This window comes from Oncorhynchus masou, chromosome 9, assembly GCF_036934945.1.
Source record: "Oncorhynchus masou masou isolate Uvic2021 chromosome 9, UVic_Omas_1.1, whole genome shotgun sequence".
Taxonomy (NCBI): Eukaryota; Metazoa; Chordata; class Actinopteri; order Salmoniformes; family Salmonidae; genus Oncorhynchus; species Oncorhynchus masou.
In genome coordinates, this window is record NC_088220.1 from 85,527,891 (window position 1) to 85,552,285 (window position 24,395).

Consider the following 24,395-nt stretch of genomic DNA (forward strand, 5'->3'; position numbering starts at 1 on the left):
TGGGACCAACATGGTACTGCCCCACTGAGAGGACCATCAGAACTGGGACCAACATGGTACTGCCCCACTGAGAGGAGAGGAGAGGACCATCAGAACTGGGACCAACATGGTACTGCCCCACTGAGAGGAGAGGAGAGGACCATCAGAACTGGGACCAACATGGTACTGCAACACAGAGGAGAGGACCATCAGAACTGGGACCAACATGGTACTGCCCCACTGAGAGGACCATCAGAACTGGGACCAACATGGTACTGCCCCACTGAGAGGAGAGGACCATCATACTGGGACCAACATGGTACTGCAACACAGAGGAGAGGACCATCAGAACTGGGACCAACATGGTACTGCCCCACTGAGAGGACCATCAGAACTGGGACCAACATGGTACTGCCTCACTGAGAGGACCATCATACTGGGACCAACATGGTACTGCCCCACTGAGAGGAGAGGACCATCAGAACTGGGACCAACATGGTACTGCCCCACTGAGAGGACCATCAGAACTGGGACCAACATGGTACTGCCCCACTGAGAGGAGAGGACCATCAGAACTGGGACCAACATGGTACTGCCTCACTGAGAGGACCATCATACTGGGACCAACATGGTACTGCCCCACTGAGAGGAGAGGACCATCAGAACTGGGACCAACATGGTACTGCCCCACTGAGAGGAGAGGACCATCAGAACTGGGACCAACATGGTACTGCCCCACTGAGAGGAGAGGACCATCAGAACAGGGACCAACATGGTACTGCCCCACTGAGAGGAGAAGACCATCAGAACTGGGACCAACATGGTACTGCCCCACTGATAGGAGAGGACCATCATACTGGGACCAACATGGTACTGCAACACAGAGGAGAGGACCATCAGAACTGGGACCAACATGGTACTGCCCCACTGAGAGGAGAGGACCATCAGAACAGGGACCAACATGGTACTGCCCCACTGAGAGGAGAGGACCATCAGAACTGGGACCAACATGGTACTGCCCCACTGAGAGGAGAGGACCATCAGAACTGGGACCAACATGGTACTGCCCCACTGAGAGGAGAGGACCATCAGAACAGGGACCAACATGGTACTGCCCCACTGAGAGGAGAAGACCATCAGAACTGGGACCAACATGGTACTGCCCCACTGATAGGAGAGGACCATCATACTGGGACCAACATGGTACTGCAACACAGAGGAGAGGACCATCAGAACTGGGACCAACATGGTACTGCCCCACTGAGAGGAGAGGACCATCAGAACTGGGACCAACATGGTACTGCCCCACTGAGAGGAGAGGACCATCAGAACTGGGACCAACATGGTACTGCCCCACTGAGAGGAGAGGACCATCAGAACTGGGACCAACATGGTACTGCCCCACTGAGAGGAGAGGACCATCAGAACTGGGACCAACATGGTACTGCCCCACTGAGAGGAGAGGACCATCAGAACTGGGACTAGAGTACAATTTATTTTTTGATTAATGTCCCAACAACAACAACAACAAAATACTTAAAGGCATAATTCTGTCCTTGAAACTTTACCTTGAAATAGTGTAGAATTCCATTCATTACTATGGAGGACTGTTTCCTACTGGGGAGTACCAAAATGGCCGACCGGTGGCTTCAAAACCTCTCAATGGCCAATACACAGCATTCCGCTATCTAGGGTTTATTTTCGGAAAGTTTTTAGATCCTTCAACTTTTTCCACATTTAGTCACATATCAGCCTTATTCTAAAATGTATTAAATTGATGAGGGGGGGGGGGGTGAACAATCGTCAAACAAAACCCTATAATGATAATAAAAAAACTGTTTTTTAGAAAATGTTGCTAATTTACTACAAATAAAAAACTGATATGACATTTACATAAGTATTCAGACCCTTTACTCAGTACTTTGTTGAAGCACCTTTGGCAGCGATTACAGCCTTGAGTCTTCTTGGGGTGTGACGCTACAAGCTTGGCCCACCTGTATTTGGGGAGTTTCTCCCATTCTTCTCTGCAGATCCTCTCAAGATCTGTCAGGTTGGATGGGGAGTGTTGCTGCACAGCTATTTTTCAGGTCTCTCCAGAGATGTTCAATCGGGTTCAAGTCTGGGCTCTGGCTTGGCCACTCAAGGACATTCAGAGACTTGTCCCGAAGCCACTCTGGCGTTGTCTTGGCTGTGTGCTTAGGGTGGTTGCCCTGTTGGAAGGTGAACCTTCGCCCCAGTCAGGTCCTGAGCGCTCTGGAGCAGATGCTGCCACCACCATGCTTCACCGTAGGGATGGTGCCAGGTTTCCTCCAGATGTGATGCTCGGCATTCAGGCCAAAGAGTTCAATCTTGGTTTCATCAGACCAGGGAATCTTGTCTCTCATGGTCTGAGTCCTTTAGGTGCCTTATGGCAAACTCAGAGCAGGCTTTCATGTGCCTTTTACTGAGGAGTGGCTTCCGTCTGGCCACTTTACCATAAAGGCCTGATTGGTGGAGTGCTGCAGAGATGGTTGTCCTTCTGGAAGGTTCTCCCATCTCCACAGAGGAACTCTGGAACTCTGTCACAGTGACCATCGGAGTCATGGTCACCTCAGTGATCAAGGCCCTTCTCCCCTCCCTGACCAAGGCCCTTCTCCCCTCCCTGACCAAGGCCCTTCTCCCCCGATTGCTCAGTTTGGCCAGGTGGCCAGCTCTAGGAAGAGTCTTGGTGGTTCCAAACTTCTTCCATTTAATTATGTTGGAGGCCACTGTGTTCTTGGGGACCTTCAATACTGTTGGAGGCCACTGTGTTCTTGGGGACCTTCAATACTGTTGGAGGCCACTGTGTTCTTGGGGACCTTCAATACTGTTGGAGGCCACTGTGTTCTTGGGGACCTTCAATACTGTTGGAGGCCACTGTGTTCTTGGGGACCTTCAATACTGTTGGAGGCCACTGTGTTCTTGGGGACCTTCAATACTGTTGGAGGCCACTGTGTTCTTTGGGACCTTCAATACTGTTGGAGGCCACTGTGTTCCTGGGGACCTTCAATACTGTTGGAGGCCACTGTGTTCTTGGGGATCTTCAATACTGTTGGAGGCCAGTGTTCTTGGGGACCTTCAATACTGTTGGAGGCCACTGTGTTCTTGGGGACCTTCAATACTGTTGGAGGCCACTGTGTTCTTGGGGACCTTCAATACTGTTGGAGGCCACTGTGTTCTTGGGGACCTTCTATGCTGCAGAAATGTTTTGGTACCCTTCCCCAGATCTGTACCTCGACACAATCCTGTCTGGGAGCTCTACGGATTATTCCTTCGACCTCATCGCTTGGTTTTTGTCTCTGACATGCACTGGCAACTGTGGGACCTTATATAGACAGGTGTGTGCCTTTCCAAATCATGTCCAATCAACTGAATTTACCACAGGTGGACTCCAATCAAGTTGTAGAAACATCTCAAGGATGATCAATGGAAACAGGATGCAGCTGAGATCAATTATGAGTCTTATAGAAAAGGGTCAGAATACCTTTCTGTTGAAAAAGTTTAATACATTTGCAAAAATGTCTAAAAAAAACCTGTTCTTGCTTTGTCATTTTTGGGGGTATTGTGTGTAGACTGCTGCCATTCCATTTTAGATTAAGACTGTAACGTAACGAAATGTGCAAAAAGTCTGAATGCACTGTACAGTAGTACATTGATGCGTAGAGCCTTTTACCCTGGCAATTGAATGAATGATTCTGTCTCTATGGTATGATCTACAGAAGTACAAGCAGTCGGTTGATTCAAGGTTCCTTCAGGGGAATATTGACGTCAATGCTGAATAAAGGGGGCTTCAGGTAACCAGGCAACGGTATGAATCACTTACATCGGATTGGCTTCATGTTCGTCTCCCACCCCCCCTTCCATTTCTGTCCTTCCTCTCACTGCCCCACCCATCTCTCCCTCTCCTTCTCCCCCCCCTCCCCCATTTCTGTCCTTCCTCTCTCTGCCCCGCCCTCTCTCCCTCTCTTTTCCTCTCCTTCTCCCCCCTCCCATTTCTGTCCTTCCTCTCTGTCCTTCCTCTCTCTGCCCCGCCCTCTCTCCCTCTCTTTTCCTCTACTTCTCCCCTCCTCCCATTTCTGTCCTTCCTCTCTCTCCCCTGCCCTCTCTCCCTCTCTTTTCCTCTCCTTCTCCCCCCTCCCATTTCTGTCCTTCCTCTCTCTCCCCCCGCCCTCTCTCCCTCTCTTTTCCTCTCCTCCCCCCACCCCTCCCATTTCTGTCCTTCCTCTCTCTCCCCCCGCCCTCTCTCCCTCTCTTTCCTCTCCTCCCCCCCACCCCTCCCATTTCTGTCCTTCCTCTCTCTCCCCCGCCCTCTCTCCCTCTCTTTTCCTCTCCTTCTCCCCCCCTCCCATTTCTGTCCTTCCTCTCTCTCCCCCGCCCTCTCTCCCTCTTTTCCTCTCCTTCTCCCCCCCACCCATTTCTGTCCTTCCTCTCTCTCCCCCGCCCTCTCTCCCTCTCTTTTCCTCTCCTTCTCCCCCTCCCATTTCTGTCCTTCCTCTCTCTCCCCCGCCCTCTCTCCCTCTTTTCCTCTCCTTCTCCCCCCCACCCATTTCTGTCCTTCCTCTCTCTCCCCGCCCCTCTCTCCCTCTCTTTTCCTCTCCTTCTCCCCCTCCCATTTCTGTCCTCTCTCTCCCCCGCCCTCTCTCCCTCTCTTTTCCTCTCCTTCTCCCCCTCCCATTTCTGTCCTTCCTCTCTCTCCCCCACCCTCTCTCCCTCTCCTTCTCCCCCCCCTCCCATTTCTGTCCTTCCTCTCTCTCCCCCGCCCTCTCTCCCTCTCTTTTCCTCTCCTTCTCCCCCTCCCATTTCTGTCCTTCCTCTCTCTCCCCCGCCCTCTCTCCCTCTTTTCCTCTCCTTCTCCCCCCCTCCAATTTCTGTCCTTCCTCTCTCTCCCCCCGCCCTCTCTCCCTCTTTTCCTCTCCTTCTACCCCCCTCCCATATCTGTCCTTCCTCTCTCTCCCCTGCCCTCTCTCCCTCTTTTCCTCTCCTTCTCCCCCCTCCCATTTCTGTTCTTCCTCTCTCTCCTCCCTGCCCTCTCTCCCTCTCTTTTCCTCTCCCCCCATTTCTGTCCTTCCTCTCTCTCACCCGCCCTCTTTCCCACTCCCCCCCCCCTCTCGGTCTCTAGTTTTGTCATTTTGTATTAAAGAGAGAGCGTATACTCAACAGCCATCCTCTCTCCCCTCTCTAACTCTCCCAAGCAGCCAGCCATCCTCTCTCCCCTCTCTAACTCTCCCAAGCAGCCAGCCATCCTCTCTTCCCTCTCTAACTCTCCCAACCAACCATCCTCTCTCCCCTCTCTAACTCTCCCAAGCAGCCAGCCATCCTCTCTCCCCTCTCTAACTCTCCCAACCAACCAACCATCCTCTCTCCCCTCTCTAACTCTCCCAAGCAGCCAGCCATCCTCTCTCCCCTCTCTAACTCTCCCAAGCAGCCAGCCATCCTCTCTCCCCTCTCTAACTCTCCCAACCAACCAACCATCCTCTCTCCCCTCTCTAACTCTCCCAAGCAGCCAGCCATCCTCTCTCCCCTCTCTAACTCTCCCAAGCAGCCAGCCATCCTCTCTCCCCTCTCTAACTCTCCCAACCAACCAACCATCCTCTCTCTAACTCTCCCAAGCAGCCAGCCATCCTCTCTCCCCTCTCTAACTCTCCCAAGCAGCCAGCCATCCTCTCTCCCCTCTCTAACTCTCCCAAGCAGCCAGCCATCCTCTCTCCCCTCTCTAACTCTCCCAAGCAGCCAGTCATCCTCTCTCCCCTCTCTAACTCTCCCAACCAACCAACCATCCTCTCTCCCCTCTCTAACTCTCCCAACCAATCAACCATCCTCTCTCCCCTCTCTAACTCTCCCAAGCAGCCAGCCATCCTCTCTCCCCTCTCTAACTCTCCCAACCAACCATACACGCTCTAACCTACCCTGCACTGTTGGATAAGGCCACGGGGACAAAGAGACACCCAGAGGTTTAGATGGGAGGGTAAGATGGGGAGGGATGGACCAGGAGGTGAATTGTGGGTAGTGAAGTTTGTAAGGGGGTGGGGAGTCAGGTGATAGATAAAAACCTTTCATGACATTAGGATCTGTGAGGTTCCGCCAACAGATCATTGAGATCATAGCCTGGAGTCTGTCCTCTTCCTCTTCATCATCATCCAGCGAGGGAGCACGGCTGCCCGTGGTGTGGTGGTAGTTTATAGTCACTGCTATATAACCAGGTAATAATACACACAGATAACACAGTTAAACATATTACACAGCGCCATCTATAGGCCTGGTGGTGTGGTGGTAGTTTATGGTCATTGCTATATAACCAGGTAATAATACACACAGATAACACAGTTAAACATATTACACAGCGCCATCTATAGGCCTGGTGGTGTGGTGGTAGTTTATGGTCACTGCTATATAACCAGGTAATAATACACACAGATAACACAGTTAAACATATTACACAGCGCCATCTATAGGCCTGGTGGTGTGGTGGTAGTTTATGGTCACTGCTATATAACCAGGTAATAATACACACAGATCACACAGTTAAACATATTACACAGCGCCATCTATAGGCCTGGTGGTGTGGTGGTAGTTTATGGTCACTGCTTACAGTCTCTACAGCTTACAGTCTCTACAGCTTACAGTCTCTACAGCTTACAGTCTCTACAGCTTACAGCCTCTACAGCTTACAGCCTCTACAGCTTACAGCCTCTACAGCTTACAGCCTCTACAGCTTACAGCCTCTACAGCTTACAGTCTCTACAGCTTACAGTCTCTACAGTTTAGAGTCTCTACAGCTTACAGGCTCTATAGCTTACAGTCTCTACTGTGTGTGTGTGTGTGTGTGTGTGTGTGTGTGTGTGTGTGTGTGTGTGTGTGTGTGTGTGTGTGTGTGTGTGTGTGTGTGTGTGTGTGTGTGTGTGTGTGTGTGTGTGTGTGTGTATTGGAAGGGGGAAACTCACTGGAGTCGTGGTGGTGTCCAGGATAGACGATACGGAACACATAGTCAGCTGCTGTCTGCTCCTCTCCCTCCTGATCTACCAGCCTGACTGTGCTGGTCCTCTTCCTTACCTTAGGAAACACCTTACCCTAGAATATACATACACACACACACACACACACACACACACACACACACACACACATACATACACATTATACACTGTCGCAGGAGTTGGCAACGATTTATAGTTTATGTATACTAGATCACTGTATTTATGGTTTTGCTGTGTGGCTCAGTTGGTAGAGCATGGTGCTTGTAATGCCGGTGTAGTGGGTTCGATTCCCGGGACCACCCGTACGTAAAACATATGCGGCATGGCTGTAAGTCACTTTGGATAAGTGTCTGCGAAATGACACATATTATATATTATAATTATTATATTATGTATATTATAATTATTATGTTAAATTATAATTATTATGTTATATTAAAATCATTATGTTATTTATATATTATAATAATTATATTAAATTATAATTAATGTTATGTATATATTATAACTATTATATTAAATTATAATTATGATATTATATATATATATTATAATTATTATGTTATATTATAATTATTATGTTATATATATTTAATTATTGTATTATAATTATTATATTATGTATATATTATAATTATTATATTATGTATATATTATAATTATTATATTATATATATATATATATTATAATTAATGTTATGTATATATTATAATTATTATATTATGTATATATTATTATAATTATTATGTTATATATATTATAATTATTATGCTATATATATTATAATTATTATATTATATATATTATAATTATTATATTATATAAATTATATTATCATTATTATATTATCATTATTATATTATATATATACACTGCTCAAAAAAATAAAGGGAACACTTAAACAACACAATGTAACTCCAAGTCAATCACACTTCTGTGAAATCAAACTGTCCACTTAGGAAGTGTGGGAGCAAATATAACACATAGACAAATGCATAAGGTGACAGAATAGCTGGACATACCAAGGCCAGAGGGATTTACAAAGGAGGGGGTCAGTCAAATGACTAACTGATGACCAATAGACATAGTTCGCATATTTTTAGGACGTAGAGACGCTAGAAACTGAGGAGACACATAGTCTGCTGATCCTAGATAACACAAACAAAAGAATGCTTTTAGCTAAGTGCAGGAACAAAGCAAGGGTCTTGTCATCATTATCTGACGAAAAGCAGGTATGGGCGTTATTTGCTGAACAAGCGGGATGCACGGATTGGAATGTAACTTTATTTGCATTTGGGATGGGCTCATATGCAATATGTGGATAAATACTGGAGCCGGGGCTCTGGAAAGTGGAGTGTGTTCAGCGGACCATCCCGGCTTGCTATACTCTTCTATTAAAGCCGAATTGATTTCACAAGTTCTGTAATGCGTTGTATTTGATCCGATTTTCCACGACAGAAGCAACACTGATTGACAATACATTTCACATGCTGTTGTGCAAATGGAATAGACAACAGGTAGAAATTATAGGCAATTAGCAAGACACCCCCAATAAAGGAGTGGTCCTGCAGGTGGTAACCACAGACCACTTCTCAGTTCCTATGCTTCCTGGCTGAAGTTTTGGTCACTTTTGAATGCTGGCGGTGCTTTCACTCTAGTGGTAGCATGAGACTGAGTCTACAACCCACACAAGTGGCTCAGGTAGTGCAGCTCATCCAGGATGGCATATCAATGCGAACTGTGGCAAGAAGGTTTGCTGTGTCTGTCAGCGTAGTGTCCAGAGCATGGAGGCGCTACCAGGAGACAGGTCAGTACATCAGGAGACGTGGAGGAGGTCGTAGGAGGGCAACAACCCAGCAGCAGGACCGCTACTTCCGCATTTGTGCAAGGAGGAGCAGGAGGAGCACTGCCAGAGCCCTGCAAAATGACCTCCAGCAGGCCACAAATGTGTATGTGTCTGCTCAAATGGTCAGAAACAGACTCCATGAGGGTGGTATGAGGGCCCGACGTCCACAGGTAGGGGTTGTGCATACAGCCCAACACCGTGCAGGACATTTGGCATTTGCCAGAGAACACCAAGATTGGCAAATTCGCCACTGGTGCCCTGTGCTCTTCACAGATGAAAGCAGGTTCACACTGAGCATGTGACAGTCTGGAGACACCGTGGAGAACGTTCTGCTGCCTGCAACATCCTCCAGCATGACCAGTTTGGTGGTGGGTCAGTCATGGTGTGGTGTGGCATTTCTTTGGGGGGCCGCAAAGCCCTCCATGTGCTCGCCAGAGGTAGCCTGACTGCCATTAGGTACCGAGATGAGATCCTCAGACCCCTTGTGAGACCATATGCTGGTGCGGTTGGCCCTGGGTTCCTCCTAATGCAAGACAATGCTAGACCTCATGTGGCTGGAGTGTGTCAGCAGTTCCTGCAAGAGGAAGGCATTGATGCTATGGACTGGCCCGCCCGTTCCCCAGACCGGATCCAATTGAGCACATCTGGGACATCATGTCTCGCTCCATCCACCAATGCTACGTTGCACCACAGACTGTCCAGGAGTTGGCGGATGTTTTAGTCCAGGTCTGGGAGGAGATCCCTCAGGAGACCATCCGCCACCTCATCAGGAGCATGCCCAGGCGTTGTAGGGAGGTCATACAGGCATGTGGAGGCCACACACACTACTGAGACTCATTTTGACGTGTTTTAAGGACATTACATCAAAGTTGGATCAGCCTGTAGTGTGGTTTTACACTTTAATTTTGAGTGTGACTCCAAATCCAGACCTCCATGGGTTGATAAATTTGATTTCCATTGATAATTTTTGTGTGATTTTGTTGTCAGCACATTCAACTATGTAAAGTATTTAATAAGAATATTTCATTCATTCAGATCTAGGATGTGTTATTTTAGTGTTCCTTTTATTTTTTTGAGCAGTGTATTATATTATATATATTATAATTATTATATTATATTTATTATATTATATATATTATACTATCATTATTATATTATATATATTATATTATAATTATTATAAATATTATATTCTAACTACTATATTATATTATAATTATTATATTATATTATTTATATTATATATATATTATCTTGTTTATTATATTATATATATTATATTATAATTATTACATTATATATATAAATTATAATTATTATAGTCGTAGGTGTAGGCTGTCTTACTATCCAGGTCTGTACCCAAACAATTCGAGCTTCTACTTTTAAAAATCCACCTTTCCAGAAACAAGTTTCTCACCGTTGCCGCTTGCTGTAGACCACCCTCTGCCTCCAGCGGTGCCCTGGACACCATATGTGAATTGATTGCCCCCCATCTATCTTCAGAGTTCGTACTGTTAGGCGAGCTAAACTGGGACATTCTTAACACCCCAGCCATCCTACAATCTAAGATAGATGCCCTCAATCTCACACAAATCATCAAGGAACCTACCAGGTACAACCCTAAATCCGTAACCATGGGCACCCTCATAGATATCATCCTGACCAACCTACCCTCTAAATACACCTCTGCTGTCTTCAACCAGGATCTCAGCGATCACTGCCTCATTGCCTGCGTGCGTAATGGGTCCGTTACTGTCAAACACTCCCTAAAACACTTCTGCGAGCAGGCCTTTCTAATCGACCTGGCCCGGGTATCCTGGAAGGATATTGACCTCATCCAGTCAGTAGAGAATGCCTCGTTATTCTTTAAAAGTGATTTCCTCTCCATCTTAAATAAGCCCCATTAAACAAATGTACAACTAAGAACATATTCTTGGTTCACCCCAGACTTGACTGCCCTTGACCAGCACAAAAACATCCTGTGGCGTTCTGCTTTGGCATCGAATAGCCCCCGTGATATGCAACTTTTCAGGGAAGTCAGGAACCAATATACTCAGTCAGTTAGGAAAGCTATGGCTAGCTTTTTCAAACAGAAATTTGTTTCCTGTAGCACTTATTCTCCATGGACTTTAGTGTCTCAAATTTTTGGGAATAAGAGCACCTCCTCCCAGCTGCCCACTGCACTGAGGATAAGAAAAACTGTCACCACTGATAAATCTACAATAATCAATAATTTCAATAAGCCTTTTTTCACGGCTGGCCACCTGGCTACTCCTACCCGGCCAACATCTCAGTTAGGAAAATTTCAATAAGCATTTTTCTACGGCTGGCTTTCCACCTGCCTATCCCTACCCCTGTCAACAGCCCTGCACCCCCTGCAGCAACTTGCCCAACCCCCCCCCCCCCCACTTCTCCTTCGCCCAAATCCAGACAGCTGATGTTCTGAAAGAACTGCAAAATCTGGATCCCTACAAATCAGCTGGGCTAGACAATCTGGACCCTCTCTTTCTAAAATTACCCGCCAAAATTGTTGCCTGTTCAACCTCTTTCGTATTGTTTGAGATCCCCAAAAATTGGAAAGCTCCTGCGGTGATCCCCCTCTTCAAAGGGGGAGACACTCTAGACCCAAACTGTTATAGACCTATATCCATCCTGCCCTGCCTCTCTAAAATCTTTGAAAGCCAAGTTAATAAACAGATCACTGAACATTTTGAATCCCACCGTACCTTCTCCACTATGCAATCTGGTTTACGAGCTGGTCACGGGTGAACCTCCGCCACGATCAAGGTCCTAAACGATATCATAACCGCCATCAATAAAAGACAGTACTGTGCAGCCGTCTTCATCGACCTGGCCAAGGCTTTCGACTCTGTCCATCACCGTATTCTTATCGGCAGACTCAACAGCCTTGGTTTCTCTAATGACTGCCTCACCTGTTTCACTAACTACTTCTCAGATATAGTTCAGTGTGTCAAATCGGAGGGCCTGTTGTCCGGACCTCTGGCATTCTCTATGGGAGTGCCACAGGGTTCAATTCTCGGGCCGACTCTCTTCTCTGTATATATGAATGATGACTCTTGCTGCTGGTGATTTTCTTATCCACCTCTACGCAGACGACACCATTCTGTATACATCTGGTCCTTCTTGGGACACTGTGTTAACAAACCTCCAAACGAGCTTCAACGCCATACAACTCTCTTTCCGTGGTCCTCCAACTGCTTTTAAATCCTAGTAAAACTAAATGCATGCTCTTCAACAGATTTCTGCCTGCACCCTCCCGCCCGACTAGCATCACTACTCTGGACGGTTCTGACTTAGAAAACGTGGACAACTACAAATACTTAGGTGTCTGGTTAGACTGTAAACTCTCCTTCCAGACTCACATTAAGCATATTCAATCCAAGATTAAATCTAGAATCGTCTTCCTATTTTGAAACAAAGCCTCCTTCACTCGTGCTGCCAAACATACCCTCGTAAAACTGACTACCAATCCTCGACTTCGGCGATGTCATTTACAAAATAGCCTCCAACACTCTACTCAGCAAACCGGATGTAGTCTATCACAGTGCCATCCGTTTTTATCACCAAAGCCCCATATACCACCCACCACTGCAACCTGTATGCTCTCGTTGGCTGGCCCTCACTACATATCCGTCACCACACCTACTGGCTCCAGGTCATCTACAAGTCTTTGCTAGGTAAAGCCCCGCCTTATCGCAGCTCACTGGTCACCATAGCATCACCCACCCATGGCACGCGCTCCAGCAGGTATCCATCTGTCTTGCATAGATTGTCAACAGTCCAAAAAAGGATTGTGCCAATGACAAGGCCAAGCTGGCCTGACCCTTAGAACATTCTGCATACTGATAAAGTTTAGTAAAGAGAAAGAAATTGTCTATTGCACATACGTTTTCCACAATCCTTCTTCCAGGCATTTAAACATGATACCATTTGCTTTACAGCTGGAAATTCACTGGTCATCCCCAAAGCCAACACTTCCTTTGGTCGCCTTTCCTTCTAGTTCTCTGCTGCCAATGACTGGAACGAATTGCAAAAATCACTGAAGCTGGAGTCATATCTCCCTCTCTAACTTTAAGCATCAGCTGTCAGAGCAGCTTACCGATCACTGTACCTGTAACACAGCCAATCTGTAAATAGCACCCCCACTACCTCATCCCCATACAATATTTATTTGATTTATCTTGCTCCTTTGCACGCCAGTATCTCTAATTGCACAGTCATCTTCAGCACATCCTACCATTCCAGTGTTTAATTGCTATACTGTAATTACTTTGCTACCATGGCCTATTTATTGCCTTACCTCCCTTATCTTACCTCATTTGCACACACTGTATATAGACTTTTTCTACTGTATTATTGACTGTATGTTTGTTTATTCCATGTGTAACTCTGCTTTATCTGTCTGTGATCAGTAAGCTGCTTGACGGTCACATCTGTAAATAGCCAACACCCAACTACCTCATCCCCATATTATTACTTACCCTCTTGCTCTTTTGCACCCCAGTATCTCTACTTGCACATCATCATTTGCACATCCATCACTCCAGTATTAAAGCTCAATTGTAATTATTTCAACTCAATGGCCTATTTATTGCCTTACCTACCTACTCGTCTACATTTGCACACACTGTACGTTTGTTTATGTGTAACTCTGTGTTGTTGTTTTTGTCACACTGCTTTGCTTTATCTTGGCCAGGTTGCAGATGTAAATGAGAACTTGTTCTCAACTGGCCTACCTGGTTAAATAAAGGAGAAATAAAACATACTGATCAATTCACACCACTACATACTGACCAATACACACCACTACACACCACTACATACTGACCAATACACACCACTACATACTGACCAATACACACCACTACATACTGACCAATACACACCACTACATACTGACCAATACACACCACTACATACTGACCAATACACACCACTACATACTGACCAATACACACCACTACATACTGACCAATACACACCACTAGATACTGATCAATACACACCACTACATACTGACCAATACACACCACTACACACCACTACATACTGACCAATACACACCACTACATACTGACCAATACACACCACTACATACTGACCAATACACACCACTACATACTGATCAATACACACCACTAGATACTGATCAATACACACCACTACATACTGATCAATACACACCACTACACACCACTACATACTGATCACTACACACCACTACATACTGACCACTACACACCACTACATACTGACCACTAGATACTGACCAATACACACCACTACACACCACTACATACTGATCAATTCACACCACTACATACTGACCAATACACACCACTACATACTGACCAATACACACCACTACATACTGATCAATTCACACCACTACATACTGACCAATACACACCACTACATACTGATCAATTCACACCACTACATACTGACCAATACACACCACTACATACTGATCAATACACACCACTACATACTGATCAATACACACCACTAGATACTGATCAATACACACCACTACATACTGATCAATACACACCACTACATACTGATCAATACACACCACTACATACTGATCAATACACACCACTACACACCACTACATACTGATCACTACACACCACTACATACTGATCACTACACACCACTACATACTGATCAGTACACACCACTACATACTGATCAATACACACCACTACATACTGATCAATACACACCACTACATACTGATCAATACACACCACTACATACTGACCAATACACACCACTACATACTGACCACTACATACCACTACATACTGATCAATACACACCACTACATACTGATCAATACACACCACTACATACTGATCAATACACACCACTACATACTGATCAATACACACCACTACATACTGATCAATACACACCACTACATACTGATCAATACACACCACTAGATACTGATCAATACACACCACTACATACTGATCAATACACACCACTACATACTGATCAATACACACCACTACATACTGATCAATACACACCACTACATACTGATCAATACACACCACTAGATACTGATCAATACACACCACTACATACTGATCAATACACACCACTACATACTGATCAATACACACCACTACATACTGATCAATACACACCACTACACACCACTACATACTGATCAATACACACCACTACATACTGATCAATACACACCACTACATACTGATCAATACACACCACTACATACTGACCAATACACACCACTACATACTGACCAATACACACCACTACATACTGATCAATACACACCACTACATACTGATCAATACACACCACTACATACTGACCAATACACACCACTACATACTGATCAATACACACCACTACATACTGACCAATACACACCACTACATACTGACCACTACATACCACTACATACTGATCAATACACACCACTACATACTGATCAATACACACCACTACATACTGATCAATACACACCACTACATACTGATCAATACACACCACTACATACTGATCAATACACACCACTACATACTGATCAATACACACCACTAGATACTGATCAATACACACCACTACATACTGATCAATACACACCACTACATACTGATCAATACACACCACTACATACTGATCAATACACACCACTACATACTGATCAATACACACCACTAGATACTGATCAATACACACCACTACATACTGATCAATACACACCACTACATACTGATCAATACACACCACTACATACTGATCAATACACACCACTACACACCACTACATACTGATCAATACACACCACTACATACTGACCAATACACACCACTACATACTGACCAATACACACCACTACATACTGACCAATACACACCACTACATACTGATCAATACACACCACTACATACTGATCAATACACACCACTACATACTGACCAATACACACCACTACATACTGATCAATACACACCACTACATACTGATCAATACACACCACTACATACTGACCAATACACACCACTACATACTGACCAATACACACCACTACATACTGATCAATACACACCACTACACACCACTACATACTGATCAATACACACCACTACATACTGATCAATACACACCACTACATACTGATCAATACACACCACTACATACTGACCAATACACACCACTACATACTGATCAATACACACCACTACATACTGACCAATACACACCACTACATACTGATCAATACACACCACTACATACTGACCAATACACACCACTACATACTGATCAATACACACCACTACATACTGACCAATACACACCACTACATACTGACCAATACACACCACTACATACTGACCAATACACACCACTACATACTGATCAATACACACCACTACATACTGATCAATACACACCACTACATACTGATCAATACACACCACTACATACTGATCAATACACACCACTACATACTGACCAATACACACCACTACATACTGATCAATACACACCACTACACACCACTACATACTGATCAATACACACCACTACATACTGATCAATACACACCACTACATACTGATTAATACACACCACTACATACTGATCAATACACACCACTACACACCACTACATACTGATCAATACACACCACTACATACTGATCAATACACACCACTACATACTGATCAATACACACCACTACATACTGATCAATACACACCACTACATACTGACCAATACACACCACTACATACTGATCAATACACACCACTACATACCACTACATACTGATCAATACACACCACTACATACTGATCAATACACACCACTCCCTGGTTAAATAAAGGTGATCTCAACTGGCCTCCCTGGTTAAATAAAGGTGATCTCAACTGGCCTACCTGGTTAAATAAAGGTGATCACAACTAGCCTACCTGGTTAAATAAAGGTGATCACAACTAGCCTACTTGGTTAAATAAAGGTGATCACAACTAGCCTACCTGGTTAAATAAAGGTGTTCTCAACTGGCCTCCCTTGTGAAATAAAGGTGTTCTCAACTAGCCTACCTGGTTAAATAAAGGTGTTCTCAACTGGCCTCCCTGGTTAAATAAAGGTGTTCTCAACTAGCCTACCTGGTTAAATAAAGGTGTTCTCAACTAGCCTCCCTGGTTAAATAAAGGTGTTCTCAACTAGCCTCCCTGGTTAAATAAAGGTGTTCTCAACTAGCCTCCCTGGTTAAATAAAGGTGTTCTCAACTAGCCTCCCTGGTTAAATAAAGGTGTTCTCAACTAGCCTCCCTGGTTAAATAAAGGTGTTCTCAACTAGCCTACCTGGTTAAATAAAGGTGTTCTCAACTAGCCTCCCTGGTTAAATAAAGGTGTTCTCAACTAGCCTCCCTGGTTAAATAAAGGTGTTCTCAACTAGCCTCCCTGGTTAAATAAAGGTGTTCTCAACTAGCCTCCCTGGTTAAATAAAGGTGTTCTCAACTAGCCTCCCTGGTTAAATAAAGGTGTTCTCAACTAGCCTCCCTGGTTAAATAAAGGTGTTCTCAACTAGCCTACCTGGTTAAATAAAGGTGTTCTCAACTAGCCTACCTGGTTAAATAAAGGTGATCTCAACTGGCCTCCCTGGTTAAATAAAGGTGTTCTCAACTAGCCTCCCTGGTTAAATAAAGGTGATCTCAACTAGCCTACCTGGTTAAATAAAGGTGTTCTCAACTAGCCTCCCTGGTTAAATAAAGGTGTTCTCAACTAGCCTACCTGGTTAAATAAAGGTGTTCTCAACTAGCCTCCCTGGTTAAATAAAGGTGATCTCAACTGGCCTCCCTGGTTAAATAAAGGTGTTCTCAACTAGCCTCCCTGGTTAAATACAGGTGTTCTCAACTAGCCTACCTGGTTAAATAAAGGTATTCTCAACTGGCCTCCCTTGTGAAAATAAAGGTGTTCTCAACTAGCCTCCCTGGTTAAATAAAGGTGTTCTCAACTAGCCTCCCTGGTTAAATAAAGGTGTTCTCAACTGGCCTCCCTGGTTAAATAAAGGTGTTCTCAACTAGCCTCCCTGGTTAAATAAAGGTGTTCTCAACTGGCCTCCCTGGTTAAATAAAGGTGTTCTCAACTAGCCTCCCTGGTTAAATAAAGGTGTTCTCAACTAGCCTACCTGGTTAAATAAAGGTGATCTCAACTGGCCTCCCTGGTTAAATAAAGGTGTTCTCAACTAGCCTCCCTGGTTAAATAAAGGTGATCTCAACTAGCCTACCTGGTTAAATAAAGGTGTTCTCAACTAGCCTCCCTGGTTAAATAAAGGTGTTCTCAACTAGCCTACCTGGTTAAATAAAGGTGTTCTCAACTAGCCTCCCTGGTTAAATAAAGGTGATCTCAACTGGCCTCCCTGGTTAAATAAAGGTGTTCTCAACTAGCCTACCTGGTTAAATAAAGGTGATCTCAACTGGCCTCCCTGGTTAAATAAAGGTGTTCTCAACTAGCCTACCTGGTTAAATAAAGGTGTTCTCAACTAGCCTACCTGGTTAAATAAAGGTGTTCTCAACTAGCCTACCTGGTTAAATAAAGGTGATCTCAACTAGCCTACCTGGTTAAATAAAGGTGATCTCAACTAGCCTACCTGGTTAAATAAAGGTGTTCTCAACTGGCCTCCCTTGTGAAATAAAGGTGTTCTCAACTAGCCTCCCTGGTTAAATAAAGGTGTTCTCAACTGGCCTCCCTGGTTAAATAAAGGAGAAATAAAACATAAATAAAAGTCCTCCCTTTACCTTTCTGTGACCAGGGTGTTGTTAAATCTGTTATGGAGTCAGGTCTTAGTAACACGCACTTACTACTGAACTGAGACCAGGTCTTACCTTGCCTCTCTGGCTCCAGAGTGGTGGCTCTATAGTATCAGATCTGTTCTGAGAGCAGGTCTTACCTTGCCTCTCTGGCTCCAGAGTGGTGGCTCTATAGTATCAGATCTGTTCTGAGACCAGGTCTTACCTTGCCTCTCTGGCTCCAGAGTGGAGGCTCTATAGTATCAGATCTGTTCTGAGACCAGGTCTTACCTTGCCTCTCTGGCTCCAGAGTGGAGGCTCTATAGTATCAGATCTGTTCTGAGACCAGGTCTTACCTTGCCTCTCTGGCTCCAGAGTGGAGGCTCCAGCTGACCGCGGGGCAGCAGGCCTGTCTCCAGGCAGGACAGGAAGGCCAGGAGGTGGCCGCCGGGGGGGAAGTGGAGTGGGGGGTGCTGGATACCATCCTGACTAACCAGAACCAAAGTCCCACCACAGTCCGCTGGGGGGGGGGGGGATATGAAAAGAAAGGGAAAAGAGAAAAATAATTTGAGAGAGTCAATAAGATAAATTAGGAAACTTGAGCAGCAATATCCTCCATCCTCCTGCCCTCCGCCCGTCTGCCCTCCCGCCCTTCTGTCCTCCTGTCCTCCTGCCCTCCCACCCTTCTGTCCCGCTGCCCTCCACCCTTCTGCCCTCCCGCACTTCTGCCCTTTGCCCTTCTGTCCTCCTGTCCTCCTGCCCTCCCACCCTTCTGTCCCGCTGCCCTCCACCCTTCTGCCCTCCCGCACTTCTGCCCTTTGCCCTTCTGTCCTCCGCCCTTCTGCCCTCCCGCCCTTCTGCCCTCCCGCCCTTCTGTCCTCCTGCCCTCCACTCTTCTGTCCTCCTGCCCTTCTGCCCTCCGCCCTTCTGGCCTCCTGCCCTCCACTCTTCAGTCCTCCCGCCCTTCTGTCCTCCCGCCCTCCTGCCCTCCGCCCTTCTTCCCTTCTGCCCTCCGCCCTTCTGTCCTCCGCCCTTCTACCCTCCTGCTCTTCAACCAAACCTGTTAAACCCTCCTTGACTTAATACCCACAAACAATAAATTAATACTTAATCAAAACCACTGATCGATAGCTTAACGGGACACGGTCATAAAGCACACAGCCTCCCATGACTGCATACCATATAGCAGCCTATTCTCTATGGGCCCTGGTCAAATAGCAGCCTATTCTCTATGGGCCCTGGTCAAATAGCAGCCTATTCTCTATGGGCCCTGGTCAAATAGCAGCCTATTCTCTATGGGCCCTGGTCAAATAGTAGCCTATTCTCTATGGGCCCTGGTCAAATAGCAACCTATTCTCTATGGGCCCTGGTCAAATAGCAGCCTATTCTCTATGGGCCCTGGTCAAGTAGCAGCCTATTCTCTATGGGCCCTGGTCAAATAGCAGCCTATTCCCTATGGGCCCTGGTCAAATAGCAGCCTATTCTCTATGGGCCCTGGTCAAATAGCAGCCTATTCTCTATCGGCCCTGGTCAAATAGCACCCTATTCTCTATGGGCCCTGGTCAAATAGCACCATATTCCCTATGGGCCCTGTGCAAATAGCACCCTATTCTCTATGGGCCCTGGTCAAATAGCAACCTATTCCCTATGGGCCCTGGTCAAATAGCAGCCTATTCCCTATGGGCCCTGGTCAAATAGCAGCCTATTCTCTATGGGCCCTGTGCAAATAGCACCATATCCTCTATGGGCACAGGTCAAATAGCAGCCTATTCTCTATGGGCCCTGGTCCAAAGTAGTGCACTATAAAGGGGGTAGGGTGCCATAGGGGACACCTCCCAGGGTTCCCTGGTATTATTGGAGAACACTGGGGTTGATGGGAAATAATGAGGTAGGCTGTAATAGTGTGTTAGGTGTGTGTGTGGGTGTGTAGACTTACGTCGCTGGTGACAGTGAATGCACACAACCTGTCGTAAAGGCACGGTCAACGCATAGTCCCAATAGATACTGAGAGAGACAGAGAGAGAGAGAGAGACAGAGAGAGAGACAGAGAGACAGAGAGAGGGAGAGAGACAGAGACAGAGAGAGAAGGGAGAGAGAGAAGAGAGAGAGACAAAGAGAGAAGAGAGACAGAGAGAGAGACAGAGAGACAGAGGGAGACACAGAGAAGAGACAGAGAGAGAGAGAGAGAGAGAGAGAGAGAGAGAGAGAGAGAGGGGAATTAAATTATTGTGCCATTTTATGAAAAGGCCAACTAATCAACCAATACATTTGGACATGGGTTAGATCTTCATCCAGGGTGTGTTGGGGGAGATTAGGGGGTTGAGGGGGTTGAGGGGGTGACAGGTTAAACACAATGATGTACAAACAGCAAGCATATGAATATGGTCCGTCTTCCAAATGGTACCCTGGGTAGCCTTTATAGTGCACTACTTTTGGAGGGCTCTGGTCAAAAGTAGTGCACTACATAGGGAATAGAGTGCGATTTGGGACTGGGTCACAGTCCCCCAGGGTTAGTATATAGTAGAAGGAGAATTCTCCTGCTGAGCGTGCTGCAAGACATTTATTCACATTTGTACTTGTTTGTGTGTACATTTGTTTATGTCCGGATGGCGCCACTTTGTCTAACTCTCCTCAACTGAGGGGACATCGATCTCGATCAACCAATCAGCTGGTGCCCTCTCGCCCCCACACTCTGAACATGAGCTGATCATGTACTCTCTGATTGGCGAAGAACTTCTAGCTGGTTCTGCACTGGCTGGCCAGGCCCGATGCATGCTTCTTGTATCCCTAAAAAATGTTATTATGTTACTATGTACACTACCATTCAAAAAATTGGGGTTCACTTACAAATGTCCTTGTTTTTGAAAGAAAAGCAACAAAAAAAAAAATTGTCCATGAAAATTAACATCAAATTGATCCGAAATACAGTGAAGAAGCGATTCCGGGATGTTGGCCTTCTCGGTAGAGTTCCTCTGTCCAGTCTCAACGTCAACAGTGAAGAGGCGACTCCGGGATGTTGGCCTTCTCGGCAGAGTTCCTCTGTCCAGTCTCAACGTCAACAGTGAAGAGGACGACTGGGATATTGACCTTCTCGGCAGAGTTCCTCTGTCCAGTCTCAACGTCAACAGTGAAGAGGCGACTCCGGGATGTTGGCCTTCTAGGCAGAGTTCCTCTGTCCAGTCTCAACGTCAACAGTGAAGTGGAGACTCCGGGATGTTGGCCTTCAAGGCAGAGTTCCTCTGTCCAGTTCTCAACGTCAACAGTGAAGAGGCGACTCCGGGATGCTGACCTTCTAGGCAGAGTTCCTCTGTCCAGTCTCAATGTCAACAGTGAAGAGGCGACTCCGGGATGCTTTCTAGGCAGAGTTCCTCTGTCCAGTCTCAATGTCAACAGTGAAGAGGCGACTCCGGGATGCTGGCCTTCTAGGCAGAGTTCCTCTGTCCAGTCTCAACGTCAACAGTGAAGAGGAGACTCCGGGATGCTGGCCTTCTAGGCAGAGTTCCTCTATCCAGTCTCAACGTCAACAGTGAAGAGGCGACTCCGGGATGCTGGCCTTCTAGGCAGAGTTCCTCTGTCCAGTCTCAACGTCAACAGTGAAGAGGCGACTCCGAGATGCTGGCCTTCTAGGCAGAGTTGCAAAGAAGAAGCCATATCTCAGACTGGCCAATAAAAAATAAAAGATTAAGATGGGCAAAAGAACACAGACACTGGACAGAGGAACTCTGCCTTGAAGGCCAGCATCCCGGAGTCACCTCTTCACTGTTGACGTTGAGACTGGACAGAGGAACTCTGCCTCGAAGGCCAGCATCCCGGCTAATGATCAACTAGCCTTTTAAAATGATAACCTTGGACTAGCTAACACAACGTGCCATTGGAAAACAGGAATGATGGTTTCTGATAATGGGCCTCTGTACGCCTATGTAGATATTCCATTTAAAAAATCTGCCTTTTCCAGCTATAATAGTTATTTACAACATCAACAATGTCTACACTGTATTTCTGATCAATTTGATGTTATTTTAACGGACAACAAATTAGCTTTTCCTTCAAAAACAAGGACATTTCTAAGTGACCACCAAAACTGTACGTGTTTGTTAACATTTATACAGTCCTTTGTTCTATTCCTCATCACATTCCTCTATATCCCATGGTATACGGTCTGATATACCATGGCTGTTAGCCAATCAGCATACAGGGCTCCAACCACCCAGTTTATATTCCTCTATATCCATGTTATTAGATGTATAGTTATCATGTCGTACGTCCATCGCCATATGTTTCTCCTACGGTACTTCACGGCTATGTCCCTGTACCTACCTCTATGTCTCGCGGGCCTGTACCTACCTCTATGTCTCGCGGGCCTGTACCTACCTCTATGTCTCGCGGGCCTGTACCTACCTACTGTCTCGCGGGCCTGTACCTACCTAATGTCTCGCGGGCCTGTACCTACCTAATGTCTCGCGGGCCTGTACCTACCTCTATGTCTCGCGGGCCTGTACCTACCTACTGTCTCGCGGGCCTGTACCTACCTCTATGTCTCGCGGGCCTGTACCTACCTACTGTCTCGCGGGCCTGTACCTACCTACTGTCTCGCGGGCCTGTACCTACCTCTATGTCTCGCGGGCCTGTACCTACCTCTATGTCTCGCGGGCCTGTACCTACCTAATGTCTCGCGGGCCTGTACCTACCTCTATGTCTCGCGGGCCTGTACCTACCTCTATGTCTCACGGGCCTGTACCTACCTACTGTCTCACGGGCCTGTACCTACCTCTATGTCTCGCGGGCCTGTACCTACCTCTATGTCTCGCGGGCCTGTACCTACCTACTGTCTCACGGGCCTGTACCTACCTACTGTCTCGCGGGCCTGTACCTACCTCTATGTCTCGCGGGCCTGTACCTACCTACTGTCTCGCGGGCCTGTACCTACCTCTATGTCTCGCGGGCCTGTACCTACCTACTGTCTCGCGGGCCTGTACCTACCTACTGTCTCACGGGCCTGTACCTACCTACTGTCTCGCGGGCCTGTACCTACCTACTGTCTCGCGGGCCTGTACCTACCTACTGTCTCGCGGGCCTGTACCCACCTCTATGTCTCGCGGATCTGTACCCACCTCTTCTCCAGGTCACAGTCCCCCAGGGTGCCGTTGATGAGCTGGTTAGGGGTCCACTTCAAGGTGAGGTTGTCCCCTGCCTGGTGAAGAGACAGGTACCCCCGCAACACCTCTATTTCTTTCTTCTATATGGGAGGGGAGGAGGGGGGGGCAAAGAGCTTTATTTTCATGCCATCTGACCCTAACCGGGTATCCCAAAGTGCCAATGAAAATAGAGCTCTTGTTGTTGATAAACGTCGGTAGAAAAGTACCTCATTACCTACGGTAGAATATGGTGGTGGATCTGTGATATTATGGGGCTATTTATCTTCTACAGGTCCTGGGGACCTTGTTAAGATCAAGGGCATCATGAAGTTTACCCAGTAGCAGGACAATTTAGCCCCAAAAAAACCTGGTTGCCTCTGCCAGGAGACTGACACATGGGCCTCAAGTGGATCTTCTAGCAATTACAAGTAAACTCCCAAGCACTAATCAAAATCTGTAAACAAATGGCTAATTGACTACAAAAATCAACATTTTTCAATGGCCACCTCAGTCTCCGGACTTGAACTCCCATTGAAAAGCCTGTGGTTTTGAATTGAAGAGGACAGTCCATAAGAACAGATGAAGGATAGCAAAGATCTGGAGAGATCTGGAACGATTCTGTACGGAGGAATGGTCT

At 46.2% G+C, this 24,395-nt stretch overlaps 1 protein-coding gene across 1 annotated transcript in view; it reads right to left on the bottom strand.

Annotated features, from left to right (window-relative positions):
* LOC135546711 (small G protein signaling modulator 2-like) overlaps nucleotides 1-24,395 on the bottom strand; it is a 137,654-nt gene that overhangs the window by 38,007 nt on the left and 75,252 nt on the right. Inside the window, 5 exon segments of the mRNA XM_064975345.1 lie at nucleotides 6,048-6,185; nucleotides 6,939-7,065; nucleotides 18,980-19,143; nucleotides 20,560-20,627; nucleotides 23,735-23,859. Of these exon segments, the coding sequence (XP_064831417.1) occupies nucleotides 6,048-6,185; nucleotides 6,939-7,065; nucleotides 18,980-19,143; nucleotides 20,560-20,627; nucleotides 23,735-23,859 (622 nt within the window).